At 38.7% G+C, this 19,488-nt stretch overlaps 1 protein-coding gene across 2 annotated transcripts in view; it reads right to left on the bottom strand.

Moving 5' to 3' along the window:
• vps37d (VPS37D subunit of ESCRT-I) overlaps positions 1 to 19,488 on the bottom strand; it is a 77,621-nt gene that overhangs the window by 10,145 nt on the left and 47,988 nt on the right. The window contains exon 3 of one of the 2 annotated variants that reach the window (XM_041801600.1): positions 15,184 to 15,266. In XM_041801600.1, the coding sequence (XP_041657534.1) occupies positions 15,184 to 15,266 (83 nt within the window). The remainder of the gene's footprint in view (positions 1 to 15,183; positions 15,267 to 19,488) is intronic. The other variant, XM_041801601.1, reaches the window with a different exon arrangement.

Below are 19,488 nucleotides of genomic sequence, written 5' to 3'. Positions count from 1 at the left end.
TCGCCTACATTCTGATTTACAGTAGCAGCCACAGGAATAAGGTAGATAAAGTTAAAAAATTATATCCTACCATGATGTATTATAGATACTTCAATGGCCCTGTGTGGTAGAGCTTAGATCAGGTCCAAAAATTCCAACCCAATCTACCCAAGCTTGTGCACATTCCCTCCAAGCCCGGCCCATCCTGGTCCGCAATATTAACTGTATTTATCAGCCCAAGCCCGTTTAAAACTCCACATTTTTTTTAAATGAGTTGGCTTTTACTGATTACGTTTTAAACTACAATTCTGAATTGTTTATGACAGAAATCTATTCAGAGATTGTAATTTGTACAACACAGTAGCATCCATTAGAGATATGGTGTATTTATGATAAAACGAGCAGCGAGGATGAGGAGTGGACATATCAGTGCAGAGCTTTTTAGAGATCATTAGTCTTTACAGGGTGGCCAATTAGTGCATGATTTTCAAAGCTTAAACCACTTTTGAAAACATGGGAGACCACAGACAGAGGACGGTTTCAAATATTTTTTCAAAGGCCAAGTAAAAGAAAAAAACCAAAAAGAAACTGAATCTCAAAAAACTTTATACAAATCACACCCAGATAAACAATGAACAAGCCTTTTCAATGGTGATGGGTCGTTCGTGAACAAGCCAGTTTAAAGAGCCGATTCTTTTATGTGAACGAGAAGAGCCGGATCCAGTTTGAGAGCCGTTTTATATCACAATAACAATTTTTAAAATTTTTATGTATGTTGTTTGTGTGATATGTGATTGATTAGCAGGAATGATCTTTTCTACATACACTTCCACAGGCACATCTCACATTAGGGACACAAGCTTGATGGTACAACATTTATTATATGAGGGGTTTCATATGACCCAACCAGTAAGCAGATTTCATTTGACCTACAAGGGGTTTTGGGGGGACAGTAAAGTACAGTTTAAGAGATAATAGCATGATATTCTCATCTATTCAAAAAACTGAGCAGAATTGGACTAAGATACCAGCACAAGTATCAATCATATGACATGACATTGCTGAATCTGGCCAGTCAAATAAGCATAACTGACACTCGAATGAAGAGCCGTTTGGGAGACGAAAGAGCCGGCTCTTCCTGCTGAGGTGAACCAAATGATCCGGATCACTTAAAAGAGCTGCAATTCCCACCACTACTTTTCAAATCTGTATTCAGTTCTTTTAGGCCTTGTCTACCAGGGGGGAAAAATAACCTTTCTACAAACACACAACAGAAACTATCACATTTCTCTCTGTAAAACCAATTCATATTTTTTGCAAACCTGGTATTCCAGTGCGTATGCATCCCATTTTAGGAGCGCAGACTCTCTCTTTTCATTATTTGGGAAATAGAGGACTTTTTTTTTTTACCTTTGCAAACTAGCAGATTACTATCTGGTCTGTTGTTGATCTTTGGCTGGCCCTGGACTGATGGCAACACTGCTAAGTTTTTATTTTGTGAAAAATGTAGTAACTAGTCATATTATCATTGAAATATTGGTGTGGATTTGTAGTATCAATGCTCTGAATAAACACTGAGCTTTGTGCCTGGATTAAAAATGTTCTGGATGGGATATCATCGCCAGGATTCGTCTGTAGATCAGCAGAAATGTTTCAGATCAGAATTCACTCCACAGAGATCCGTCTTATGGTTCCTGAGATACTGTAAACAATAGATGCGATACTGCTTGGGATGGTTGGTGATCCAAAAAAACTGACCAATATTATCCAGTCTTAGTTTCAGTACACCTTTAAAACCAAGGACAAGAGTATTTTGGTTATTTTATGAGGAAATTGACTTGTTTAACTTGTGATGTTGGGATGACAACTTTGGGTTTCCCAAGTTAATGAAATGAATAAGTTAAGATCACAAGAAAAAAACTAAAATGTGTTTGTTATCTGGGCAATAGTTAGCAAAAATAAATGCATGCATGCATGTTCTCTTAGGGCCTCTATAAACAAGAGTTTCAGGGTGCAATGACAAAAAAAACAGGACACTGAGAGGTGGTGCAACAACACAAACCCAATCAACACGGCAGGAGGGAGAAAGAAATTATTAAAGATCAGTCAATACAGAGTTAAAAAGATGACAAAAGATGCCAGAAGAACCCAGCAGAAGGAAGATAGAAGGATTATGAAAGTCAAGAGGGATGTTAACATAAAAGGAAAATGCAAATATGACAAGGTCTCAGACAGAGGAATAATTGGTGTGGTGCCATGAAAGGAACCACTCTAAATTAGACACCCAGTGTTAAATCTCACACAGCCTTCCTCCTTCCTCTCCTTTGCTTGTTACTGACCACTCCTGTAATGTGATTGGTGGAGTTTCTGGTTTATTACATCTCCTCCCTCTGAGTTTTCCCCCACTGTGACTGGAGAGCTTCTCCATCTGGCGTGGACGCCGTTAAATAACCTCAGGTCGCAGTGAATTAAAGTGGTCTTACTGCCAATATGCAGCAGCTGTTACATGTAAAGCTCATTTAATTTTTATCCTAAGTGTACAAACAGTAAGCTGCCTATTTTCATACACAGCAGAGTCCTTCCTCTCAGTCTTGAGTTAAAATTTAATATCTTGGTGGTGGAAAAATAATTTCATTATGTGTCAGAAGAAACTCATTACGGTGGTTTTATTCTTTGAATTTGTCACTGGCAATGTTTGCTCATTTCCACTGCTTAAATATTTATTTTTAAGAATGACAACAAATGGCAGATTAAACCAGAGGCAAAAGATTACTCAATTATCTGCCAGTCAAGTGACAGAAACTGAATGACAAATATTCTGATAACGGCTTAATCATTTCAGACACATTATGAGCACAAACACACCACAGTGTGAGTCTCTGTGTAAGTTTTTGCAGTATTTAGTTTTCCTTGATGAAATTAAAACGAAAATGTTGGTGTTTCAGGAAGAATGAGGAAATTTTTCAGTATGGAGAAATTGGGAAATATTAACAGAAAACATAATTTTCAAAAACGAATAGATTTCTATTCTATTCTATTTTTAGCGCTCTTAATTAGAGCACTAAAAATGATTAAATAAAAACGGTGACTAATGGTTGAATTTCAGCAGTCCTCAATCAATCTCATACTATCCTGCATGGTTAAAATGTTCATTTAAAGACATTTTCTGTCAATATTTACACAATGAAGCATTTATTTCCAGTGTCTTGGGTTGATTATTTAGATCAGCACACCAGCATGTCTGAAACCCTGACTCAGCAGTAGGAGACAGCATCAAGTGCTGACTGTCATATTTAGTCTTTAACACTTTTATACTTTAAGAAAGATACAGGAGTGCATGTACAAAATGACTCAATAAAGTCCAATGATCCAAGGTTAATGTGATAGTATTTATATTTTCAGCAGTTCATGTTCAGTTGCTTCCTCTGTAAGTAACCCAGTTAAAGGTAACAATTAAAGGGGACATATTATGCAAAAATCACTTTCAGGCTTTTCTAACAAAAATATGTGCCCCTTGCCTGTCCACAATCCCCCCAGGAATCAGAAAAATCCATTCCTTTCTCCCCTCTCTTTCTCCACCTTTTAGAAAATGTGTGCTGGCATAAGCTGTTCTCAGATTTTCCCCTCATGATGACATGTGGGGAGTTAGCCCCACCCCCAGCTGCCAGCTGAGGTGCTGGATAGCTCAGTGGGTTACCTGCCTGACTTTTGTTTGGGAGATTGATGGTTCAAATCCCAGTCAGGTCCTTAACTTTGGATAAAAGCATCTGTAATGTTGTAATATCAGGAGTGCCACATCTATTTCCTGAGAGTGACATGGTCAGGGGTGGAAAAAATCCTATACTGGAGTGTTTTATCAGCAGCAAACTTCACAGGCATGTTTTGGGACCTCTGAGACCAATATAAACTTGTCTTAAAAGGGTAAAATATCTCCCCTTTAAGCCAAAGGCTTGTCCAAGCCCGAAACACCCCCACCACCACCGTCTGTCGCACATCAAAAGGATTTCCCCCATTATTTCCTATGAGCAAACCCACACCAGTCGCCTCCCTGTGGAGGTCTTCCGGGCACGTCTAACTGGAAGGAGACCCCTGGGCACACTCAGAGCTCACTGGAGGGATTATGTATCCCATGTGGTCTGGGAGCACCTTGAAATCCCCCTTCCTGGGGAGAGGGATGTCTGGGTTGACTTACTTCGCCTGCTGCCACTGTGACACGACATCGAATGGATTGAAGAAGATGAATGGATGGATCAATGCATTAATTACCTCCTGATCAATGCGCTAAAGCTGACATGCCTAGCTTCAAAATGTCTTTTTATAGTTTCAACTAAACACGGGGTTTGAGTGGTTTTCAAATAATCAAATTCTGTTCGTTCTCTTTAACACCACATTCCAACTTTTTAGGAAATTAGGTTCTAAACCAAAGATTATTTTAAATTTGTTGGGAGAAAAACTCTTAATTAAAACTACTCAAGAATCAATCTCATAGATCAGTGAAACCCCTGTATACAAGGAACAATTTGTTACCATTTCATTTCATATCGAACTGATGCAATAGAGTTGGGTTGTAGTTTTGTCCAGAAGTAGCATTATCATAAGTTAAGCCTGAAAATCCTTTACAATCCTTACTAATAGTTCATCACTCATCAAGTCATTTCCCTGAAGACTTCTGACTTTCAGTAAGATGATCTCTGACACATAAATGAACCAAAAAAAACTGTTTCTTTTCCACATATAAAGCAGAGAAGAGAAACCCAGAAACAGAGCATATTCTTGCTGAAGAATTCTTCATTATAAAACCATCATGCAAATTTTAAAGGGTCTCTAGTATGTGTGTGCATGATAAAGACCTCCAAGGGGGAATACATCACTTTGGCAGCAGTGCGCTCCTTAACAACATCAGTCCAGACCACTTGGCTGCAGTCCGACAGCTTTAACATATAATGAGCTGATCCTTTGAGGAGCTGGAGCTGTGAAGTCGAGTCTAAACCCCAAACAAGTCTGCTGTAGATGTGTGTGCGCTCTTAGTTTAGCACCAAACGCTCAGTTTAAAGGCTGTGGAGTCATTTTATCCTCAGTAAACCCTCCTGTGGGTGATTTATACGAGCGCCGAGGACAACAGTAAGTGTACGTTTTTGTTCCCTGTGACATCAGAGATCTATTTTCCTGTTGGTAACTACGGAGAAATCCTCCTAATAAGGAAGTGTGTTTGAATTAGGGCGACAAAGGAAGAAGCTGTTGGCTGGAGTCTTCAAAGGCAGAGAGTTTTTTTCTGTATCACAAAGGAAGAACAAGCTTTAGCACATTTTCATGGTCACGATGCCACCGCTGTGAATACAAGTAAAGTCTGGACAAAGATGTTTTGGAAACTGCTCTATTTGATGTAAAACTATAGGCAAAACTTAACAGGCAGTTTTTAAATGAAGCAGTGACCCTCAGAGGGTTTAATCTCCAACTACAGAGATCAGAGAACGTCACAGATCAGGAAGCAGAAAAGATGAAATGTTTATAAGATTCAGGTCTGCTAAAACAGTTATGAGACATCAGCCTACACACAAAAGAGTGTTAAATAAAATAAAGGTTATTTCATCAGTAAATCAGAACTATGTGGCAGCATGAGTTAGCTTGAATGTCAATCTTAAAAATGCTTTATCAAAAACAAGTTTATTTTTCCTTTATTTATTAAAGAAAGTACGCAAGTTTGCTGAACATGTTGTCATTAACTAACGTCCAGAGGTGTCTGCTCAGTTTCGGCTCAGTGAGGCTGTTCTGCATGTGCTGGCTGTTGCTTAATCAATCAGTGGACAGACACTTTAATGACTGAGTCACACTGATATTGATCCAAGCCGGTGTCAGAGTGGGGGAGGAGTGCTGCGAGGATCAATAAGAACCCGGAGCAGCGGAGTGGGTTTCAGGTGTGAATGAGACTTCTGCAGCATCCTGATCAAGGCCAAAACAAGAAGTAGCATACCAAGAAGAGCTGTATGTATGGATATACAGCACATTCATAAGCAGACAGATCCCCTTCACTTATTTCTATTTTGTTATGTTTTGGCCTGAAATTTAGCTCAGGCTCCACCCATTTCTCTTGATCCTTACTAAGAGGTGTCTACACCTTGATTGGAGTCTCTCTGTAGTAAATTAAATTGATTGGACATGATTTGGAAAGGCACACAACTTTCTATAGCAGGCCTCACAGTTGACAGTTTGTATTAGAGTAACAAATAAGCCGTGAGGTCAAAGGAACTGCCTCCAGAGCTCAGAGACAGGATGGCTGCAAGGCACAGATCAGGGGAAGTCTACAAAAAAAGTCATCTTGCACTGAAGGTACACAGTGGCCTCCATAATTCTTTCTGTATGCCACTGTTTTAGCTGATATTATTTTATTGCTGTGCCTATTGTTTTTTGTCAACTGTGCAAGTTTGTGTTTGGGCCGAACCCAGTTAAATAAAGGTTAAACAAGTTCTTAAATAGAAGAAGTTTGGCACAACCAAGACTCTGCCACGAGTTGGTTGCCTGGCCAATCTGAGCGATCACAGGAGAAGGGCCTTATCATGAGAGGTGACCAAGAACCCCATGACTGAGGTCCAGAGATCCTGAGTAGAGATGGGACAATGTTCCAGAAGGACAACCATCCCTGCAGCCCTCCACTGATCTGAGTGTATAGATGTACATATTACATTACAACCCGACTGGTTCGGTTTAGGAGTTTAAATCCGAGTGGTTAGATTTAGGCATTAAAATCCAACTGGTTAGATTTAGGCATTAAAACCTGACTGGTTAGATTTAGGGTCAGCCTGTCGGCAAGCGTATAGAGCTGAAATTTTGTCGCGGGTAATATACGTCACGCCCCAGCGTAGAGGTCCATGGCTTGGGCAATGTACGTCACGCCCCAGTGCAGAGGTTTCGCCCCACCATAGAGGTCTCCAGCCGAACGCCCCAGCGTAGAGGTTTGCTCGAGGGCTGCAGCCAGATGCCTCTCGTTCAGTCAGGTTCCCTGGCTTGAACCAGTCTCTGGAGACACCTGAAAACGGCAGTTTGCTGATGGACCCCATCCAACCTGACTGAACTTGAGAGGAATTGCAAAGAAGAATGGCAGAAAATCTACAAATCCAAGCAAAATTTCTCTTTTTTTTCACTTTGTCATGATAGGGCACTGTGTGTATATTAACAGTGGAAAAATATGACTGAAAATGACAGCTGCACCAGGCTATAACATAAAAGAACTGAAAAAAGTGACAGGAGTCTGAATACTTTCTAAAGTCACAGTCTGTGATTGATATGATAACTTTAGGTTACTGTATATTAAAAGTATTTTCTGTGCTTAAAAACTTCTAAGGTAAAAAAGCACTGTGTTATCCCAACACTGATCTCCCTGCAGTCTATTTTTAAATGTTTATGTTTACACAGTGGATATCAGGAATCTGCCAAAGCTCTGATAAATGAGCTTTTATCTTTTTGATGTTTGGGTCTGACTGGAGCTGCAGACTAAATCATCCATTTGGCAGCTGAAATTTAAAAGTAGTCCATTTAGAGGTACTTGAAGCAGTGGTTTTAGAATTGATCATGCATGTTTGCATTATTCATCTTTTTAATGATCAAAAAAAATTTGGAAAAATATCTGACATGCTCCTTTAGTTTTCAAGCCTTGTAGAAAACGACTACAGTGATGGAAAAGCACTTAATATCATATCTGGCAAATATTGGCAAATGCTGGTACGTTTTAGAGCTGTATTAAGTCCTAATCCTCTGGGTATTTCTCCTGCCAGGGCCAAATTTTGGCATTTATTCTGCAATAGATATTAAATGCCTCTCTGCTCGTGAGTTAAGATTAGACATGCAGGGAGCTTTTGACAGCTTTTACAGAAATTTGTCTAGCACCACATGCTCCAACAATCATTGGAATAACAACATTATGCAATATAAAGAACATCTGCCATCTCACTCCCTATATGGTGGTTTACATTGTCAGTGGTACGTTCAGGCATGCTTCGTGCAAAAGGGATTCACAGGAAATGATGCATGCATGCACGAGAGGATATTTGGGAAGCAAGAGTGAGCTCATCTGAACGCTGATGTAAGCCAGAGAAGCTCAAACAGAGCACCATTTGTTAGGAAAAGTACAGCTGTAACCTGTTTTATTACAGTGAGAAAATGTAGTGGTACCACCATAACTACAGCTCCAAGCTGGGGATAAAGACATCCCTCTCTTCACAGCATTTTGCAGAGGTAACTGTCATTTTTGGAATAAACTCAAAACTTTACTACACCCACTCCATCCAAGATATCAGAAAGGCTCACAGAATCATAAATGAGTGTCTCAACTAGGATTGAAAGTTCATTTTATGACATTAAGGTGCGTATGATGTCAAAAAATTTCAAACCACTGATGCTTTTTAACACCCTGTGTTTTTAAAATGACCCAGTCTCAGTTATGTTATTCATCAATTGAACAGAGATGTACCAAAGGGTTAAAGAAACTGGTTTCATAAGGCAGGTTTTAAAGAAAGGAATATTAAAAAAACTGCAAATAAACTCCTACACTCTAAAATAAATTGGTAACAGTACCAAAACCAATCTCTATCATTTAGATAGTGTTCAGGAATTCTCCAACAAGTTTTGATGATTAGGAAAAAGAAAGTTCCCTTTATTTCATGCCTATCGGACTTCTATTTTTCAAGGCTGACACTTCCATTTGGGGAGGAGTGGAAGAAATGAGAGAAAGGAGTGTGCAGCAGTGGGCAATCAAGGTAAAGAGAGAGACTCACACACTGCAATGATGAAGAGTAATGTTATTTTCTGATTGTTTCATGGCAGCTATGCGCTTAAATATTCTGAAAAAAAACCCACATTTAAATCTTGACATAAAGGGATTTGGTCTGTACTGAGGTGGCGCTGCATCATAGCATCTGCCAGCCTGTCTGTTTAATTCTCCAGTTGGCAAATACATCTTATGAAGTCCCACGGGACAGACGGCGATGTCTCCTGGTCCCTGAAAGTTTTCCTTTGTTATTTTGCCTCAGCTCTGTAAATAAAGGCTGCATGCTGTCTGCTATATATGCCTGTAAATGACCCAGCATGGCTATCATATCATAAATAAGACAAAAACAACTATCTGATGTTTTTTTGTATATAATTCTATTTGTGCTTGATGTGCCCTGATGACAGAAAACATATAAATTCAGGAAAATGCATGCTGGATATCTCTGTATCAGTTTTGATTTAAGTAAAACATAATGAGGTTAAAATAATTATAATGCTGTTTAATCCTTGTAATGTTAATATTCAAGTTCATTTCATTCAACAAAGTTCTTCTTTGGCTGACAACAGACCTATTATTTCTGTAACTGTTAAATTGAAACAGGTATTGATATAATCTGATTTGTCCTTGCATCTTCAGGACAAACCCTGGCATTATTTAGTTATTAAGTTTTGGGCCATATACTGCAGTGGGATGCACAAAACCCTCAGACTTTTAAATATTAGGAAACTGGCAGACTCAGATAATCTTGATTTCTATTATTTAAAACTGGCAACGCCTCATCTTCTTCTTTGGTCTTGAATGAAACTCCCCTTGGAAATCTGCTTTGTTCTCTGCCTGTTAAAAGGGGATGATCCCTCACTTGTTAATAATTACAGACCATTTTCTAAACTTTCAGTCTCAGCAATGACCTTGGATTCACTTGTAGGAAAGTAACTTCAAGTGTTTATCAATCAACAATGTTTTAGTTGAGTATCAGCCAGGTTTTCGGGGAAAAAAAAACAGCACGACCACTACTGCCTTATAAGTAGTCAGTGATTTCATTGAGTCCTTACACCATAAGGAACACCATGCTGCTCTTTTTTATCGATGGGTCAAAAGCCTTTTATGCTGTTGATCATGTCATTTTGAAAGACAGACTGCACTGTATCAGTCTGCCTCACCGACCTGTTGGTTGGTTTGAAAATTATCTATCAAACACAACACAGTGTGTGCCGACTGAAGGCTTTACTTGTAAATATCTTGAAGTTAAAATTGAGAGCCTCAGGGCTCAGTCTTGGGGCTGCTATTATTTTAACTTTATAACAACAGTATTGGTCAAAATAGACCAAATGCAAATCTTCATTTAAATGCCAACGACAGTGTCATTTACTGCACTGCTCCTACACAGCATCAGGCTCTCTGTTGCTTACAAGAAGCCTTTGAAGTTGCACAGGACACTCTTAAAAGTTAAAATTTGTTCTGACGAAATCAAACTCATGAAGTTTTCAAACTCAAGAAAAAGCCTCAGAATGTGCCCTCTATCACCTTGTCTCAGGTGATGTGGTTGAATCTGCATCCTCTTAAGAATACCTTTGATTCTTGATTGATGATTCTTTGACTTTTAAGCTTCATACTTATTAAGCAACTAAAAAAATATCAAAGCTGTGACTGTGTTTGTATTTCAGAAATAAGTGTTTTTCCTCATTCACTGCTAAAAAAAGACTTGTTTCTGTAACTCTGATGCATCTGACTGCTTATGGTGATGTTTAATATATGAATGCATCATCTCAATGCCTTAAATCTTTAGATACTGTGTACCATAGTGCACTGAGGTTTATAATGAATCTAAAGTCCTTAACTCATCATTGCAGTCTGTATGATTGAGTTGGATTGCTTTCTTTGACCACTCTTAGGCTAAATCACTGGCATATCCTTATTTACAAGGCTATACTTCATCTGCTTCCATCAAACCTGTGTGATTTCATGCCTGTGAAAAGTGCTGAAAGCTGCATTCTTTGCTCTGTGACTCAGTCCAAAGACTTTCTTTTGCAATGTTTTCCCAAAGATCATTTTGAAATGGATAAAAGGAGTTTCAGGTACGCTGAGACTTTGTGTCTAGGGGAGCTGGTCTCTTTAAAAGCAGATTAGAGGTTTTGGCAGAAGACGAATCAGTTGTAGATGTTTTGGCTCATGACTTTGTGCTCTGTGACTTAGGATTGGTTGATCTGTGTTTGTAACTGCTATATATCATGTCTGTGACTCTGTTGATTGTGCTGCTGCTCATCTTAGCCAGGACACACAACTGTAAATAACCTTCTTGATGTTGATCTCAAAGAGGCTTTCCTGCTGAAATACATTAAAAAAAGTCATATCAAATTTGTAAACTCTGGTATTGTGAAAAGCCTACTGATAATTATGTACAGCACTGTGTCCTAACTACCATCAGTGACAAAATCAGTTTGATTACATTGTTTTTTATTCTGATAGTATGCAAGTAATGCAGCACGATGAAGCGCAATGATGACCTCATTCTTATTTTACTCTCTGTCCTTTGCATTGAGATCGGCAAGGAACAAGGAAAGAGGGAGATGACAAGGCATCAGAAGTGTCATATCTGTTTCCATATCTGTGTTTGAAACATTACGCTCTGGCTTGCATCAACACAGAGTCAAAACTGTTTGGCTCAAAGCTGTCAAAGGCTTGTCAATATAGTGCCACACTTAGGATTGTCCGCATTCACAATAAAAGTGCTTAATGTCACGTTATTTACAAGGGGAGCCTAGAATTCACAAAGCAGAGATTTAAGTTTTTAACAAATCCAGTGTGGACAGCGAGCGTGGGTTGCTGTTTGATGCAATGTGATGTCTGAACAGTACAGGACACAGTAAGATCCTCAATTCAACAGTTTAATTGCTTTAAATGTAGCACATATGTAGTACTATTTGGCTAGTTTAGCAATAATAAGGTGCAACACAGTGGAATCGAAATGGAACTGAAATCATAACCAATTGAAAGATTCAAACACCAGTTGTTTATGTTTTTGTGATGTGTGTCTGTTTAACTCATTTATGCAACAATTTCTGTGTATTAGATAGAAAAACACAATGTTACTCTGTATTTTTCAGTTCAATATGCCTGTTTTTGTTGCTGATTTCTTTTTTTGAGCTATCTTGAATGCATATCTGTATGGTTGAGCATTCTGTTTAATTTAAGTGTGACAATGATATCCTTTTATCAAACAGTGGCTGTGAAAAATCCCTTTATAATCCACCATGAGCTGACAGAGCAGGCAGAGACGAGAAACGTTATCTTAGAGCAAAAATCTCTACAGTACACAGAGAAAAAGATCCACAGATCCTTTTTCATCATTATTAAGACAGAATCACAAAAAATGTTTTTTTAACAACAGCTGTGTGCTGCCTCAGTTGTACGTGCTCACACTTGTCATGTCGGTACACGCATGTCAAAGAGTCAGGGTAGTTTGAAAAGGCAGTGAGCAGATTCAGGTAAACATGAGAATAGGAATACAGAGCGTTTGTACTGAGGAAATGCTGCAGTCCTCCTCCACAGCACAGTCTTTTTGAAAGCTCTGAATGCATCAAGGCCAGCAGAGAATTCATTTTGTACTGGTTTAGTCTTCTTTCCATTCTGCTCTCACCACAAGTGAGAAACTGAGAAGTGTTCACAGCAAGGTTTGTGGATTATCCTGACTATTTTTTAAGAGAGTGCATTGTTTTGGGCTTGGACATATTCCAATACAAAACACAATTTAGATGCTCTGCTCTGTGGAAGAGGCAGACACAACACGCCTCAACAAACAAACCCAGACGTACACTATGGATAGATACCACAAGAATAGGATATGTAAACAAAGGTGATGTGTTTGGGTCTGCTGTTTCCAGATTAAAGTTCATTAAACTTTTAACATTTCCTAAAGAGAGCTAATGTTATAAGGGTACAAACATCCAGAAGTGGCTGAATGAACATGTTTATGTAGATCTAATGGTAGCTGTGCCCTAAGTGTTCTTCTCTTACACAGAATTTGGTCTGAATTCTCTCAAGATTTCAAGTATCATAAGTTTTAAGACACTTTTCAATTAGGATAGAACAACATTTTAAAAAGTGGAAAAAATCTTGCTGTTTTTATGGCCAACAGCTTAAGATAAAGCAGTATGACATGATAATAAAAAAGCTTCTCACCCTGAGAGTGATGTCAGAGAAACATGACTGCTGTGGGAATATGGTCCGTAAATTATTGTTTTTTCAGTTTCTTAATTCATAATCTTTGGTAGCAAAGACTCACTATTTTAAATTCTGGTCTATTTTGACAAATATTTGCTGTTTTGTCTGCATCATACCTCTAAATGTATTCTTGTATCTTGTGATGTATTTGTGAGTATGACTGCTGCTCACTGTCTGTCAAACTTTGTAAGCTTTGCTGTTGGTGCTTCTCCTGGTTGTACAAAGGTTAAATTGAGGTTAAAATGAGCATAATAGCCTAGGGCTGCACTAAAACTGGGCCAAGTTGACGTACCCGCCCCGTCAAACACAAACAGACACACACACTGCTCCAGCCCCGTCACGTTGTCATATGGCACACACACCCACACACACACACGGTTTTGTTTACAAGAAGCGCACTCTCAGAATTAGCTCAGCGGAGTACAACGCAGGTAAAACTTTTCTGACTTTGGGGCTTGTTTGAGTTGTTTGGTCAAGTACGGCCTTCTGACACTTACCCATGTTTAAAATGATTACCCAGTGGAGTGGCTGTATCAGTAATACATCATATCATGTTGCACACCTGTGCTTCAGTGAATATGACAATGATTAATCTCAATATCTTTTATGTGGGTGCATTTTGAAATGTCTCCATTTGTGTTTAAAACGGTTTTTGCTTCTTTTGGATTTTTGTACCATTTTAGACTAAGAGTAATTGACTTCCTGTTTGGACACAGATCTCCCTTATTATGAAAGAAAACTTTGGGTAGGTTGAGGATTATGACATTAACTCCACAGTGAAAAAGGAACATGTCATGGACTGAAAGGAGATAGCAAAAGGTAAAAAGGTAAATGTTTGATAACACAGGGTGTAGATAAATTGGCTATCTATGAGTTTTTTTACACTGAAAATGAGAAATTAAGGTAGCCTGATTGTTGTATAAATCATTTATATGATATTTACATTAACCTAAGAAACCTCCCATACAAAGAGCCCATACAAAGCAAGGGGAGGAATTTTACAAAAGACATGATCCAGCTCACATCAGAGCTAATGGCTAGACTGGCAGCTTTCAGTACAACTACACTCTGCCCGTAGCTATCACCTTATTCTCCTCAAACAATGCTGATTGGTCAGGCCTGTTCTTTTGCTACAATGAAAACAAAGCAGGGTTCCTACTGGGTCAGATGTTTTTTTACTGGATAGAGGAGATTGGATTTCTCTCTGTTGATTTCTTTGTTTTAATATTTTGTTTTTTTAAACAGGTATTTTTAATAACTTTTAAATGTGTCTGCTGTCACTGTTTTTCAATGTCCTGTGTGAAGCACTTTTAATTGTCATGTTGCAAAAATGTGCTATACAAATAAACCTTGCCTTACTTGTAATTACTTCAAACATTTATTTGTCTTTAAAATACATTTGTAGTTCTCAAAAAGTTCTTTTTATTTGTGTTATCATTAAAAAAATATGATTGACTGTATATGTCTTGAAATGTCTTAGAAATACTAGTATACTTATCTCAATAAGCATTTTAATTTTTGTCTGATTTTTAATTGCCTTGCGTCCTTTTTTGTATTTTTCAAAGTTCTCAGTGAATGTGCTTTTTGGCAGTAAAGTGTTTTGTTTTGTCATGACAAAATGAAGTGATTAAAAGAATGAAATCCGGTTTATCTGTGCAGAGAAGCTGGAGCCCTTAGTCGCCCACATATGCTAATATCTCTCTAAAACTCACCCACGTCTTCACTTCGTCTCTTCCCACAGTTTTCTGTGCAAAGTCTGAGAATTTACTCACAACAATTTCTTCATTTGGACAAAAATATAGAAACCCATCCTTTAATATGTGCAGAAAAAACATATAAAGACCAATTCCTTGTCAATATTAACCACCATATGTTATCTAATGTTAGTGTTATCATTTCTAGTCATGTCTTGTGATTAAAATCACAATATAGGATTGGCTGAGCATATGTACAGTATATGGAGAGAGTCTGCCATGCTGACAGCGAGTTTAGTTGCTCTCAGATGTTGGCAGATTGCTCACTGTATGTATATTCCTCACGTCTTTGGAGATCAGGTTGCACAGAAGTGGGTGGGCTGTCAGAGAGACTGCAGCCTGCTTTTCAAGAAACCCCCACAAATGTGCTGCCAAAGTGATGCAAGATTGCATTTGATTTCCAGCAAGAACAAGAAGATCAAGCTCAATTTTTAGATTTTTTTAGGTTACTTTCTTCTTTTTTACCTCTGAATGTTCCTCAGCTCGAGCCACTTCTTCTTGCAGGAGATTCTGCGCTGTCTGCAGGCTGTGCTTCTGGCCACGAGCTTCTGCAAAGACAAAGAAAGATCACTGCATTGGATTGAAAAAAAGAAAAATCCTGTAACCAAGAAACCACAGAATAGGGAATTATTTTCCAAATCAAAAAGAGCCTCCAGGGTTATGTGCTGACGAGGAGATGGTGGTGATGGGGAGGACAGTTGTTGGCTACAAAAGGGGAAACAGGGGCAGTAAATATTCAGCTTTGAGCTATTTTTAAAGCTGCTCTTGGTTTAGTTTGACCACCAAGCTGAGATCTATTTCAGAGTCTCATTTTCGCCAACCACTCATATTAGATTCTCAGATGTACCATCTAGATTTCATGCGCCCCATAAATCTATAAAACCCCAACAACCAAATAAAGGAGATTTTTTTCATTATTTTTCCCAGCTCTCTTAGAATTCAAACCTCATCAATAATGCCACAGTACTCACTGTTCATGTGTGCGCAAGGATACCACATTTTAATTATTTATGTTAATGTCAATACTATAAAAAATGCAGGGAGCTTTGACAAAAAGATGGAGGCAGCAGCTGCAGAAAACTCAAACAGGCTCTTATCTCTGTAAAATCAAGGACGAACAAGCTGAGACATGATGTCTGACCTGATATTGCTTTGTCATTGACCCATTTGGTCAATTCAAAGACAATAACGAAAACTGAATGCTCCATATTTGGTTTCCAAAAGGTTATACCAGATTACAAAGACCTGGTCTTTTTTCATTGAAGATCATGTTTATTCAAAAGCTGTAAACCTGAAATAAAAGCCCCATTAAAGGTCCAGTTCCTTTTACTAGCCTGGTAATACCACATGCTTTGCCATATGAAGGCAGGTCCTAAAAAGAGGCCACTGATGCTTTTGGTGCTGGAATTATACACAGTATGTATACAAAGCTCCGCAGGCCAGCACAGCACTCTTCAGAGATGATTTAAACTGGAGTGACTTCTCTCCTTCTCCCATAGGCTGGCATAGATAGACTGCCTCATCAATCAACATCGAATCAGTGATTTGTATCTTCTTTTTTTTACCATTATACTACTTTTTCACTAATTCAAATATCCTTTCTGGTGTCTGAGCACCAACTTGGAGAATAGTACATATGGCTAGCCCAAAATCCATGGCCATGGCAATACTGAATCGGGAGAGAAGATGAGTGGTGTGGTTTGTGGAAGCACTGCTTTTTCATAGAGCATTACGCACCTTCATTTGCTGCTGCCACAGTTTATCTTCAGGTGGAACTGTTCTCCTGCCCTCTTTTATCCTTTCTCTTTCATCCTCTCGGAAAACAGTTGGAAAGTTTCCACATTTTGATGTGTCTTTTCCAGTTTGTCTCTAACTACATCTTCAGACCAAATATCAGTATGACATTAGGTCTCCTCCCCGCGTGCTTCTGCGGCTCATTTTGCTTTGGTGTTGGATCTCCTTTTTCTGGTTCTCATGTCTAGATTTCCTGTCACTGATAGGTAGGTCTGAAGGTTTTGAAATAATGCTTTCACATTGGGCATGAACTGGACCATGGTTCAGTTTGGTCCAGGCCAAGGCCACCTCTTTTGGTTGGATAATGGCCCAGCTGTTTGGTCCAGACCACGGGGTTTAGCTCAAACTGAAAAGTCCAAAAGCCTGGACCAAATGGCGTAGGTGTGAAAGCACCCTTAGTAAGAATTGAAGCAGCACTGCATAGCAACTGTCTCATTTTTAAATATCTTATTTGATCTTACTGGCATATTTCTAGCATTGTTTGTATAACACGTTTTGAATAGAAATATTGAACAAATACGAGGGGCATTTTGGACATCTAACAACATTAATACAACCAAGTCAAAGTGGGCAAGAACATAACTGACAGCTTCAAGACAACAGCTTAGCTTGTGCTACATAAATCAAATAAGATTAATATAATTATGAACAGAAATCCCCAGTGCTCTGTCAGATCTAGGGCCTGGGTCCACAGCTGCTTTTTTTGTGCTGGCAGTGCTCATTTTTACATTAACTGTTTCATAAAGCCCTTGCACGGTATGTATTACTCTTCCACTAGGGCAAACGGCTCTAGTCTGTGCTAGGGAAGGACAGAACCTTTGAAAAAAATTCCATCAAATTTTCATCAATATGCTTACCATTTTTGTTCTATCAATTTAGCCATAAAAAAGGTCAATGAATGCATATCATCAACATTTTGGTGACAAAATTAACACTGCAAGCAAACCTGAAATATCATCAAAATCCATTTATCATCCATAAAGCTTGTCCCGTTCAAGGTAGTAGGTACTGGAGTAAATTATAGCTGCTAATGAGCGAGAGGCGGGTTACGCACTGGACTGATTTACAGAGACAGACAAACATTCATGTTGACACTCACACTTAAGGGTAATTTTGAGTTACCAAACAATCCTAAAAGCATGTCTGTGCAGACTGTGGGAGGAAGCCAAAGTCTCCAGAGCAAACCCACGCATGCACAGGGAGAACAGGCAAACTCCACACAGAAAAGCCCCGTCTGACTGGGATTCAAACCTGGAATAGTCTCATGAAGTGACAGTGCTACCATCGTGTAGCACCCTGAGTCATCACTAAAACAAACTTGTGAAACCCAGCAAAAGTCATGCCAAGTCCAAGATAGTTATTTGAAAAATTCATATTAATGTGATGTTTTTGAAGTCATCTGACAACTCGAGTAGAGTCAGTATTTTAAAAGTTTATCCAACAAGGAGATAAACTCTCTAGAACTTAATTTAATGCTTAAATGATTAAACGTGACAACAAATTCTCATCTACTAGAGCCAAAAGCCAAATAGAAGTTTGATACATTGGAATTAAAAATTCATTTGACTAAGTCCTTGAAATACAAACACAACAACTGTTAATTATTTGTTAATATTTCATAAAAGTTTGGCTTAAGTTAGATTAGACAAGGTTTTTGTCGATAATGGAAATTTAAGAGAACAATAATAGAGCCCTGGGGGTTAGGGAGCTGACCATGAACCGTATTTGTTCTAATTCTTTTACATCCTTTATCCTCCTCATTTCCTGTCATCTCTCCACTGCTAATAAAACTTATAAAGCAAAGATTTTCAGACTGTGAGTGGGGGTGGGTTCACAAAATAGAACAAGCGAGGCCAAAGAGTCACATGCAAGTTTAATGTGAAAACTTGTTTTACTTATTTGTCCTGATCACAAATAATAAGCAAAGTTTAAAAAGAGCCAAATTACTGCAACTTCCGCTCCTGTTTGATTCAATGTGATTATTAGGAGCATCAAAGTTTAAAATTATGGTATTGTGAAAATCTTGGTGTGACCTTTACTAGCAGTGTTAGGTGTGGAAGAGTATTTGTATTCTTCCCAAAATGTCAAAGTTTGGACGTCACTGTTGGAGCATACAGTTATCTGACAAATACGTCTAAATGGTGGACACACATGGCCTCTATGAGGAGGTCCACACCCCACACAGGTGGCAGTAATGCTGGGAGCTGATTTCTAAGCACTAGTTAACAACAAAGGAAAACCAGGCACAAAACACGAAAAGAAGAAAAGTGGCAACTTGCAAGAAGACATGGAGCTATGAGACCTGTTGACTTGTTATCCCTCTCCTCAACATCTCGCTCTGTTAATGAAAGGCCTCTGGATGTGACAGCAGAGAGGGTCAAAGACAATAAAGATATCTAACAGATAAAGATAACTACCCAATATATCGTAAAGCCTACATGCATTCAGAAAGTATTCAGAACCCCTTCACTTTTTTCAGCTTTGTTATGTTGCAGCCTGATGCTACAATTGTTAAAATTCATTATATCCCCCATTGATCTAAACTCAGTACCCCATAATGAAAAAAGTGGAAAAAGTCCTGAAATATCACATTGACACAAGTATTCAGACACTTCACTCAGTACTTAGTTGAAGCACCATAGGCAGTAATTACAGCCTTGCATCTTTTTAAATATGTCTCAACAAACTCTGCACATCTGGACTGGGGGATTTTCTCTTTTCAGCTTTCCCCCACCCTGACCAGTCTCCCTGTTCCTGTTACTGAAAACACCCCCACAGCATGATGCTGCCACCACCATGCCTTACTGTTGGGATGGTATTGGGGAGGTGATGAGTGGTGTCTGGTTTTCTCCCAACATAACATTTAGAATTGAGTCCTAATAGTTCAATCTTGGTCTCTCCGGGTACTCCTGCTTCCTCCCACCACCAAAAACATGCTCATTAGGTTAATTGGTGACTCTAAATTGGCCATAGGTG

This window comes from Cheilinus undulatus, linkage group 12 (assembly GCF_018320785.1).
Source record: "Cheilinus undulatus linkage group 12, ASM1832078v1, whole genome shotgun sequence".
Taxonomy (NCBI): Eukaryota; Metazoa; Chordata; class Actinopteri; order Labriformes; family Labridae; genus Cheilinus; species Cheilinus undulatus.
The sequence above is the reverse complement of the archived record's forward strand: the minus strand, read 5'-3'. Positions and strand labels throughout refer to the sequence as shown.